The sequence below is a fragment of the Rhinolophus sinicus genome, chromosome 15 (genome assembly GCF_057876585.1).
Source record: "Rhinolophus sinicus isolate RSI-liver-muscle chromosome 15, RSI-T2T, whole genome shotgun sequence".
Taxonomy (NCBI): domain Eukaryota; kingdom Metazoa; phylum Chordata; class Mammalia; order Chiroptera; family Rhinolophidae; genus Rhinolophus; species Rhinolophus sinicus.
This window is the reverse complement of record NC_142515.1, coordinates 83,539,365-83,549,978: the sequence shown is the minus strand read 5'-3', so window position 1 is coordinate 83,549,978 and position 10,614 is coordinate 83,539,365. Positions and strand designations below refer to the sequence as shown.

The 10,614-nt window shown below is 57.7% G+C and overlaps 1 protein-coding gene across 1 annotated transcript; it reads right to left on the bottom strand.

Moving 5' to 3' along the window:
- Positions 1-2,506: 2,506 nt before the first annotated feature.
- Positions 2,507-6,586, bottom strand: JUND (JunD proto-oncogene, AP-1 transcription factor subunit). Its single transcript, XM_019736976.3, has one exon. The coding sequence runs from the start codon at positions 4,193-4,195 to the stop codon at positions 3,155-3,157; it is 1,041 nt and encodes a 346-aa protein (XP_019592535.2). The 5' UTR covers positions 4,196-6,586; the 3' UTR covers positions 2,507-3,154.
- Between the last annotated feature and the right edge of the window lie 4,028 nt (positions 6,587-10,614).

The window sequence follows — 10,614 nt, the reverse complement described above, 5'->3', positions numbered from 1 at the left end:
GAAGCCATGAAAGGGTTTAGAACAAAGGAAGTTCTGACTTACTTCTTAAAAGGCCAGCCTGTATTTGTGTCTGATAATGGGGGCTCCTTAGGGTGGGGCGGGGCCCAAGACCCCTTGGGATCTACACCCAGCCTGGCAAAAATGGGCTCTGACTCTGAGCCAGTCCTGGAGAGGGAAGTGAGTCTGCCATCCCTGGTCAACTCCTGGAGCTGGGGCTAGGCCATCTGTGACTCACCGCTGGCAGGCTTGGGGCTGACACACACCTTGGCCTCAGCTCAGCAGGGTCCTGCCAAAGCCACAGCCTGGTCCAGAGGCCTCTGCCTGGCCTGCCAGGGGAGCCACTAGGGGGCGCCAGAGCAAGAGGCCAGCTGTGGGTGGATTGGTCTTCCAAAAGATCTAGCCTTAAGTAGTGGGTTGCAACTTTCAGTCCCACCTCCCAAACCTCCTGGTAAGGGAGAGGGGCTGGAGATTTAATTAACCGCCAAATGCTGACGATTCAATCAATTGTGCTTACACAATGGAACCTCTGGGGTTCAGAGAGCTTCCTGGTTGGTGAACACATGGAGATACTGGGAAGGTGTCTGCCCAGAGGGGGCATGGAAGCTTCTACCCAGTAGCTTGCCCTTATGCATCTCTTCCATCTGGCTGTTCCTAAGTTATAACCTTTATCATAAACCAGTGATCTAGTAAGTAAAGTGCTTTCCTAGGCTCTATGAGCTATCCTAGCAAATTATTGAACCTGAGTTGGGGGTCGTGGAAACTCCCAATTTATAGCTGGTTGGTCAGAAGTCCTAGGAGACCTTGGACTCGTGCTGATGTCTGCAGTGGGGACACTCTTGCAGGGCTGAACCCTTCATCTGTGGGGTCTGTGCCAACTTCAGTTACACTGTCAGAATTGAACTGTAGAGCACCTGTGATGTCTAGAGAGTTGGAGAAATGATTGGTGTAGGTGGAAAAAATCCCCACACATTTGGCGTTAGAAGTGTGAATAGTTTGGGCAGATCTATCAACCTCCCTGGACCTCCCCTTCTCTACAGATTGGGGGCTGCACAGGGCGTGCTTGAATATTATCTCGTTCATCCCCCAACCATTTCCAACTTCTGGCCTGGGAGATGTTACCTGGATATGAACACACCCATTTCACAGTTCTGAAGGTAGAGGCGAGAGGGGGAAGAAGACTTGGCTGAGGTCACGAGTAGCAAATTGGCACCCAAGTTGGGACTCAGTCTCCTGAAAGGTAAAGCTGCCCCCAAAACATGGCTCTTGGTCTCCTCTGCATCAAGACACCCCCATCTCAGCATCAGCCCCCTTCTCACTTCAGGGGCCCCTCCTGAAAGATATGCCTGAAGGTGGTACCAAGTGAGGTTACATGGTTAAAAACCAAACCCCAAGGCAGCTCTTGAAACCTCAAGAAGTGAGCAGCCAGGGTGACCAGGGGGAAGAGGGAACGTGTAGGTGTTGAGGGCCCATTCTTTTGATGGCCGAGGGACTGTGGGCACACGGTATTCCTTCTTTACACCTGTAAATCAGGCACAATTCAGCTGCCTTTCCAAGCAGGGCTGGGTACACAGTCAACATTCAACACAAGCATACCAGCTCGACTCATGGGCCACCAATGCTCATGTCCCCCGGAACCTCAAGTAAGGCAGAAGCCCAAAGCCCAGGGTATTTGACCCACACAACAGCAAACCCCAGGTGAGGCTGGGAAGAGGGCAGCCTGGCAGTCAAGGAGCTGGAGGTGAGAAAGCCAAGGTCCAAATATCCCTGTACAGTCCTGTTAAAAGCCTGTGTGACCTCAAACCAGTCACTCAACCTCTCTGAATCCTTAGTTTCCTCAAAATGGGAGAACAGGATGTTGGGGGGAGGGTGCTTTCAGGAAGTACTTGGAAAATCCTGGACTCTCAGTCAGTTCCCTAAAAGGGAGGTTCCACAGAATATACGCACACCTGCAGTCCGAAAGGCAGACTGCCTAGGTCAGATCCCACCTGGGCCACCTTCCTTCTGGTCCTGAGGCTGTTTCTCCACCCACTAATCAATAAGAAATAACATTGAGTACCAACTGTAAGCCAGGCACTGCTCCGTAAACAAAATTTCTTAATCCTCACTTTATATATAGTAGGTTTATGATTGTTCTGCCCATTTCACAGACACAGGCCCAGAAGTTTCAAGTTTCTGCCTTTTCCATCCTGCCTCGAGCTGGGGCTGTCCACTTTACATCCTGCAGTCACTCCTCACCACAGCGGGGATACCCGCAGGGTCGACAGTTCCAAACGCTGGTTGGTCTCCAGCTTCCCCGCCCAGCCTGGACATAAGTCGGCCCCGCGCCCAGGCGCGCCTAGATGGCGCTCGCTGAGCGCCAGATGTGCGGGGCGCCTCCCAGACGCCGGCTCCCTCCTCTGAGCAGGGGTGGAGAGAGAAGAACAGAGGCGAGGGGGGAAGGGAGCGGGCCAGGCCCCGCCCAGTCCATTAGGCCTCGACGAGGGAAGGAGGAGGCGGAGAGCCGAGCTGGCATAAGGAGACTTTACTGAAAACAGAAAACGGGGCGAACCAAGGATTACAAACAGGAATGTGGACTCGTAGCAAAACAAAACAGGAGAAAAAAAAAACGAAAACAAAAAACAGAAAAAAGGGCGGCATGAGGTGTCGGAAAGACGGAAAGGGAGGGAAAGAGCGAGGAAAGGGGGGGGATTTTTTTTTCTTCCCATTTCTTTAAAAAACCAACAGGAAAACACACACGCACACAACCAACGTTTGTTCCCGAGTAGAAACATAAATAGGGCAGAATCGAACACTGTTCTCTCTTCCAAATGCAAAAAAAAAGAAAAGAAAAGGCAACGCAGGGCTTGAGGCTGAGCCCCCTCGGAGCCCCCTTCGGTGGCGGTGCTTACAAAGGAGCGGCCGGGCGCATAGATTTGTGCAACACAGGGTGGCCGCGCGCGGAGAACAGAGGCAGCGCAAGGGCAGGGGGGTCATGCGCTTGCCCCCCGGGAGCAGGGGGTCCAGCTTGTCGAGTCTGAGGCGCCCTCTCCGAGTCCTGGCACCATCGTGGGGGGGTCCCCGGCGCCGCGCCCTCTCCGAGTCCGGGGCACCCACGCCCCCCCCACGCAAGCCCGCCTCTCGGGGGGGGGGCCGCGCATGCGCCCGGCGCGCAGGCTCAGTACGCGGGCACCTGGTGCTGGGGCAGCAGCTGGCAGCCGCTGTTGACGTGGCTGAGGACCTTCTGCTTGAGCTGCGCCACCTGCTCGCGCAGCAGGCTCGCCGTGGACGCCAACTCCGAGTTCTGGCTCTTGAGCGTCTTCACTTTCTCCTCGAGGCGCGAGATGCGCTCCAGCTTGCGCTTGCGGCACTTGGAAGCAGCTATGCGGTTTCGCAGCCGCTTGCGCTCCGCCTTGATGCGCTCTTGCGTGTCCATGTCTATGGGCGACAGCGGCGGGCTCTCACCGAAGCTCGGCACGTCGGGCACCGTCTGCGGCTCATCTTTGAGCGCAGCCAGGCGCGGCGGCCCCAGCACGCCCGGGGGCGGCGGCGGGAAGGGCACGGGCTCAGCGGCGAAGGCTACCGTCGCAGCGCCCCCTGCGCTCCCGGTGCCTCCCGCATAGCTGCTCAGGTTCGCGTAGACCGGCGCCTCGGGCGTGGCCGCCGCCGGGGCCAGCTCGCCGGGAGGCGCGGCGCCCGCTGCCGTGCCCGAGGGTCCCCCAGCCGAGGCAGCAGCGGAGGCCGCGCCCGCACCCAGCTGGTTCTGCTTGTGCAAATCCTCCAGGGCCTTGACAAAGCCTTCGGCGAACTCCTGCTCTTCGCTGGCCGCCACCTTGGGGTAGAGGAACTGCGTGCTCGTCGGCGTAGTGGTGACCAGCCCGTTGGACTGGATGATGAGGCGCTCGAGTTCAGGCGAGGCGAGCTTGAGCAGCCCCAGGTCCGGCGAGGCGAGCAGGCCGTCGGGGGGCGCCGCCCCCGGGGCACCGTCCGTGCGCAGGGGGGCCGGGGGCGGTGCGGCTGCGGGCTTGAGCGCCGCCGCCACCTGCTCGCTCAGGCTCAGCGTCAGCGCGTCCTTCTTCATCATGCTGCCGGCCGCTGCCGTCGGGGGCGCCCCGGGAAACAGGCGACCCGGGGACGCGAAGCTGCCGCCACTGCCACTGCTACTGACGCCGCCGCCCAGGCCGCTTAGCGCCTCATCGCCGTAGAAGGGTGTTTCCATCCTCCGCCTCCCCCGCCGCGCCGGCCCGGGGGGGGAGGGGAGTGGCCGCGGCCTCCCGAAGGGCCCGCGCCCCCCCCCGTACACTCGGCCCTATGCCCGCCCCGGCCGCGGCCGCTGCGCCCGGCCCTCCGCTGGCGGCGGCTCCTGCGCCGCGTAGCCCGCGCGCCCTCTTATAGCCTCGGCCCGACGCGATGAGCTCACTGCCCCCGTTCGCCATTGGGTGCGGGTGACGTCGCTCATTTACATGCCAGGGCGGGGCCAAGCCACCGTCGCCCCCCCAGCTGCTGTTACCTCGGTGACACGCGGTAAACGGCACAACAGCGCGCAGCCTTGTGGGTTGACGTCATGGGGGCGGACCGCGCGACGGGGCCGGGTCACCCATCCTCCCGAGAGCTGTGTACGACTCAGGCCCCCAGCGCCGCCTCCCGCCAAGGCACGTCCCGGGTGGCGTGATGGGCCCAGCCACCAGGCGCCCGCCCCGAGGCTCCGCCCTCCGTCCGCGCGTGGGGCCCGGCGGGTGGACCGGCCCCCCGGGACTGGGGCGGGTGGATGGGGCCCGGATGGATAAATAACTCTGGCGCCTACTGCTCCACTGCGCTGACGGTCCTTCCCTTAGCGCGCCTAGGCCAGGCTTTGAGCGCACTAGGAGCTGAAGGCCTGGGGGAGCTGTCCTTGTGGTTCCTGGGGGTGTGGACCATGTCTACCTTCATCCACCCCACCCCAATGTCCGGTGGTGTGTTTGCCCCAGAAAGATGGGGGATGGGAGAAGAGCGCTGCCTGAAGTTTCTGGGAGCGCTTTGATCCTGATACTTTTCACTGGGTGCGGTCTAAAGTGTGGGGTCCGAATTCCTGACTTTACCGACGCGAAACTGAGGCTGGGCGAGTGACCTTTCCGCGCGGCCTGGGCTGTGCCAGGCTTGAGCTCTTATCCACCCAGTAGAACCTGGTGACCATGCCTCTGGGCAGCCGCCTACTTTCTAACTCTGCCAGAGCCTGCTGTGGGTCCCCGGGTGAGGATGCTCAACTCTAGGACCCCTCACAGTTTCTTCCTTAGCCCCTGGCTGGGCTGTTAAGTCAGGAATCCCAGCTAGTAATTATTATGGGCTTATTACTATTATCGTGCCGGTCAGGGCTTAATAGGCTGCCATAAAGCCTGGCTAGAGATGGGATGTGAGAGAGGAGGGAGGGGCCAATGTCTCCAATACTCCCAAGGGATCCTTGGGACATCTGAGTCTGACCAACAGTCCCTACACACATGGCTCCCACTGCACTCAGGATGGAGCCCGCTCCTCATGCAGGTAGTGGAAGTTCCACACACCCCCTCCCCTGACACTCTCTGACCTTTCACCCTCACCCTCTCTGAGCCTTGGCTTCCCAGCTCCTTGCTGCCCCAGGGCCTTTGCATGTGCTATGCCCTCTGCCTGGTGATCCCTTGACCCAGTGCAAATGTATGTCCTCAGAGAGGCCCCCTCCCACTCACTTTGTTCCCATTGAACCTATTGAATTTGTATCCATGGAACTATCCAGAATGATGGGGTGGATCGTAATATCCCAGAAGGCAGGGACCTTGTCTATCGTGGGCCTGGTGGGTCCTCAGCTCCCTGCACAGAGCCTAGCATACAGTGGACGTGGAATGTTAAAGAAGAACACTGCCTGGTGGGGTTTCCTGTGGCAGTCTCTGTCCTAGAGTTGTGTGACTGGCCTGTGGGCAGGAGCACCACCACCTCCTCTCAGCTCCCTTCCTCACCTGGCCCTGCCCCTAAGTGGGCTCTGGAGCAAGTAAGCCATGAGGGAAGCTGTGACCATGAGCAAGAGACCTGGACTGGCCTGACGGGCAGAGGGCCGGGTGTATGGGTGTGTGTCTGTGTACACACAATTGTCTATGTGTGCCTATGTGTTCATATGTGGAGCAGGGTACCCATGTGTGTATGTGTCTGTGTGTTTCCAGGCACGTGGGTCTCTGTACCCTCCAGACGTGTACTCTTTAAGTCCCAGCCTGGGCAAAGGGACCCCTGTGGAAGGGAGTACAGCCCCAGCCCTTAGCCGGCTCTGCCCTGGGATCCCTCTCTGGAGTGGGATTGGAGAGGAGGGGGCCACTCTTCTCCCCAAGGCAGGAGGAGGGTGAGTGGTGGCCTAGGGAGGCTCCACCTTGACCTTGGGCTAAGACCTTGATAGGTGGGTGAATGTCCGGTGAACTGGGCAGAGCCAGCCTGAGCTGACTGATCAGCAGACAGGCCTTGAGAAATGGAGGCACAGGGAGGCCAAGGTAGGTTACTTCTCTGAGTCTCAGTTTCCTCATCATGAAAATAGAGCAAATAATCTTATCTACTTCATGGAGTATTGTAATTTTTACTAGATTTGCAGAAATAGCATGGGCTTAATAAATGTTCTCTATCATAGTTTTATTTTATTGTTATTCGGCCAAACTTAACTGCAGTTCTTTGGTCTGGAGTTCCCTCAGTCTGGAGTGCCTTTTCTTAGCCTCCAGGCAAACTCCTACTTATCCTTCAAAACCCACTTCCCATGTTTCCTCCTCCAAGAAGCCTTCCTTAACCATGTCCCTGGGGACTCCCCTAGACCCCCTTCATCTGGCTGAGCCCTGTTCATCATTTGTGTCTGGCTCTATATGCCCCAGTCAGGGAAGGGAAAGGTCCTTGGAGCTGGGTGGAGAGCACCTGTCTTGGCCTTTAAGTGTGGGACCCTGCCTTTGGTAGACTCTGCCAGCTCCACTTCCTAAGGCCTGACTCCGTCAGGCTCTTCTGCTTGCACTTACTATTCCCTCTGACCCTTCCCTACCTTCTCCTTCCTCCCAGCTAGGGAGCCCCCTCTGGGACACCCTAGTCCTGCACCTCCATTTTACCAGCCCTGACCCCACAAAGCTGGGGAGGGGGGAATATGTCCAGATTTGTCTGTGAGACTGGGAGATTCTTAGGCAATTCAAGGGGGGCCGTAAATCCATCAACTAGCCCCATGTAGTGAACTAGGGATAACCATTCATTCATTTCACATATACTGATTGAGCACCTACTGTGAGCCAAGTGATGGGTACACACGAATGACATAAACACCCCCACCCTCCCAGCACAAGATCGGAAGGAGGAAGATGACAAACAGCTTTAAGGAAAATAAATGATGCCCCTTCTGTGGAAGGTGAAGGGAGGTGTTTTTGAGTTGGGTAATCTGGGAGGGGCAGCCCAAGAGGAGATGCTGAATGAAGGAGGAGCTGGGGCAAATCAGGAAATAATTCGAGGGCAGTGTCTCATACAGTGGGAACAGCAAGTGCAAAGGCCCTGGCGCAGAAGCGAGCTGGCCACATTGATGGAGGGTAGAGGCAGGTGGGTCTGGATGGGGGAGCCAGGGAGAGAAGGAAAGCGAAGATGGCAGGGGGGCCTCCACCCAAACCAGAGTGGGTGGTATTTGTTCCAAGGGCAGTGGGATTGAGGGAGGAGTCAGTGATAGGGCTTGCCCAGGACTGCCTTTTCACCTTTATTCTCCCAGCCCCTCCTCGAGTATCGCGACATTATTCCACTTCTCAAAGCAGTGTCCAGAGGGGGCACGCGACCTGACCTGCCGGGGGTCACACAGCCCAGGCCTGATCAGAGCTTGGCCCCGTCCCGAACCCTGCCTTCCCAACAGATGCTTAACCTGACACCCACCCGACCCCCATCTCCCGCCAGGGTTCCAATCCCCGCTGCTCTCACCTCTTGCCAGCACGAGATCTGCTTTCTTGTTTAAAGCGACCTGCAATTCGGTGTAATGTTTAGTCTTTATTTGAGGAATCAGAGAACTAAAAATCTACTGGATAAAACGGAAAGCCCCAAAGAAAAAGAAAAAAAGAGTCAAGCAGGAAACAGAAAGGGGTGACGCTGAGGGGCCTCCCAAGAGTGAGGCTTGCCAGGGATGGTCCCCTGCGATCAGGACCCTGCAGGGCTGGGTGCGACTTGTAGGGACAATCCTCTGGAGCTTAGGCTCCAAGGGCTGGGCTGGTGGGGACCCAGGTGGCAGGACCTCGGGCAGCCGGGGAAGGGGCGCCAGCCTCGGGCAGGGGGCGCGTCTGGCCCCGGCGCATTCCTGGGGATCCGATTACCGGAGTAGACGGCTGCCCCTCCCTCCCCTCCTGCCCAGCTTCCGCCCTCGCCTGGAGCAGGATGGGCAGTCAACTCCCTCTTCACTGCAGGTGTTTCTCCAGCCGCAGGGAGGAGACCAAGGCCCTGCCCTCTGGGCTGGCACCGGTTCTTTCCAGTCTCACCAGACCATTTTGCAATTCCTGCGCCGCCATCAGCCCCCTTCAGCACTGATGGAACCAGATGGACACCTGGCAGAGCCAGCTTTATGACCAGTGTCCCTGCTGACTGCTCCCTGAGGCTGTGGTGTGTCCCCAACCTTTCGCAGGCCCAGAAGAGTGGCTCAGTGCACTATTTGTTGATTGAATGATCAACCATGTGGAGTGAGCTTGAAGGGCTCCAAAAGGAGAAAACACCTTCTCACGCCAGCCTCCCTCACTCCCCAGGACAGGCAGGGGGTTACTCACCCAGTACATTTAATGTGTACTTGCTGTATACCCATGCCCAGATGAGGCCCTTTCACAGGTGGATGTTAAACCAGAGGGTTTAGGGAGTCAGAGGGTGATGGTGAATTAGACTTCACTAGACCAGCTTCAGAAGTTGATTTGTTTTTTCTTTGGGCGAACCTCAAGCACTATTATTTATCCATTCCACCACCCTCTGTTGAATACCTACTGTGTGCCTGGCCGTGTGCCAGTTGAGGGTTTTCAGCTCCCCATCACCTCCTGAGCTGATTATTCTCATGGGAGACAGGAAACAACCACCATCATAAAGAAGCACTGTCACTATTTTTCCTTTACTTCAACCCCTTTCTGTTTTTACTTCAGTAAATATATTTCAAAAGGGAACCTTGGTGTCACCACCAAGAATGGAAACCCAGTTTCTCTTGCCATAAACAGAAGGAAACCAAAAAACGATGAAATGAGAGCAAAACGCAGGCATTCCCCCCCACCACCACCACCTGGGGACACTTTGAGCCAGGCCTGATCAGTAATGCCCAAATGTCCAGAGAACAGTAAAAGCTGGGAAGCACCCAAACCAAGCCAAAGAAAACTGCCAGAGGGACCACAGGGACCCATTTGGCATTCCTGTGCCTGAGGGCCCCAGCACACAGTTGGTGCTCAATGTACCCAGCCTCAGTGATGAGCACATATTTTGGGGTTTGCCTGCATCAGCCAGCTCCTTCCCAAGGCCCTGTGGGATACTGACCCATTTTGGGGGAAGAGATGGAGGCAGCGATGGCAAGCAGTGGCCTCTTGGGGATGGGACCCCATAGGGCCTCTGTGGGGAGGCTTCAGGTTGGTTCAGTTAAGTGGAAGCTCCCACTTCCGCCTCAAAACCTTGGGGCTGCCCCCACCCACAGTCCTGTGGGCCCCTGATGTCCTTCCCTGGCTGCCTGGGGGTTGGGGAGGGGATTGTGTGAATCAATGAGTACATGTATAAATAAATGAGTGGATAAAGTAATGGATGATTTCATGAATGAATGAATGAATGAGGGAATTAATGACCGGCTGCATCCATGCTGCCAAGATTGCAAGCCCAGTTTTGACATTTTTCCTTAAAATTCCACAACAGCCCCCAAAGAGGGAGGCCTGTCCCCGTTTTTTAGATGCACACACCGAGGCTCCAAGCAAAGCTTATTTCCAATCTTGGGAAGACATATTGGAATCTACATACATCTTTGCTAGAAGACGGGGCTCCGAGTGCCTGGAGGGTGTAGAAGCAAACTGGAGCTGGACCCCTGTTTGCTGCCCGGGGCTGCCGGGCCTCAAGGAAAGGACCCAGGCTCCAGTGAGAGAATAGACTGAATGGGGGCGCGGCAGGCAGCGAAGGGAGCAGGGAAGAGGCGGGGTGAGGTGACGAGGGGCAGACTCCCACTCATATCAGGAAGGGGACCCAAGGAAGGAGCGCTCTCCCCCCCACTCCCACACGTGAGGCACTTAAACGCCAGCCTTGTCCCTCTCGGTCGTGGGGGCGGGGAGACCCCCCCTCCGAACCTGAGACCGCTCCCCCGTACTCCCTAGCGCCTTCCAGGTCTCCCCCAGCGCCCCCCCTGCCCCCGCCTCTCCCGGGAGGAAGTGGTGAGAATGCGGGGGAAGGCCCCCATTCTCACTTCTCCTGGGGCAAGGCGGGGCCTGAGGGTCCCCTCCCGCGCCGCGAGAACGCCCCCCCACAGATGGGGGGCCGGGGAGCCAGAGGAGCCCTAAATTCTCGGGGCTTCTCTGGTTCTTATCTAGAAAATGCGGGAAGAAACTCGACCTTGAAATAGAGATTTGCTCGGTAAGAGGACCCCACCCCAGGCCCGAGGAGCTCCCCCGGGGCGGGGAGACCCAGCCGGACAGGGACACGCCCAGC

What these genes read in the sequence shown, in the direction of transcription:
- JUND (XM_019736976.3), bottom strand. Translation starts at nt 4,195, where the DNA reads ATGGAAACACCCTTCTACGGCGATGAGGCGCTAAGCGGCCTGGGCGGC.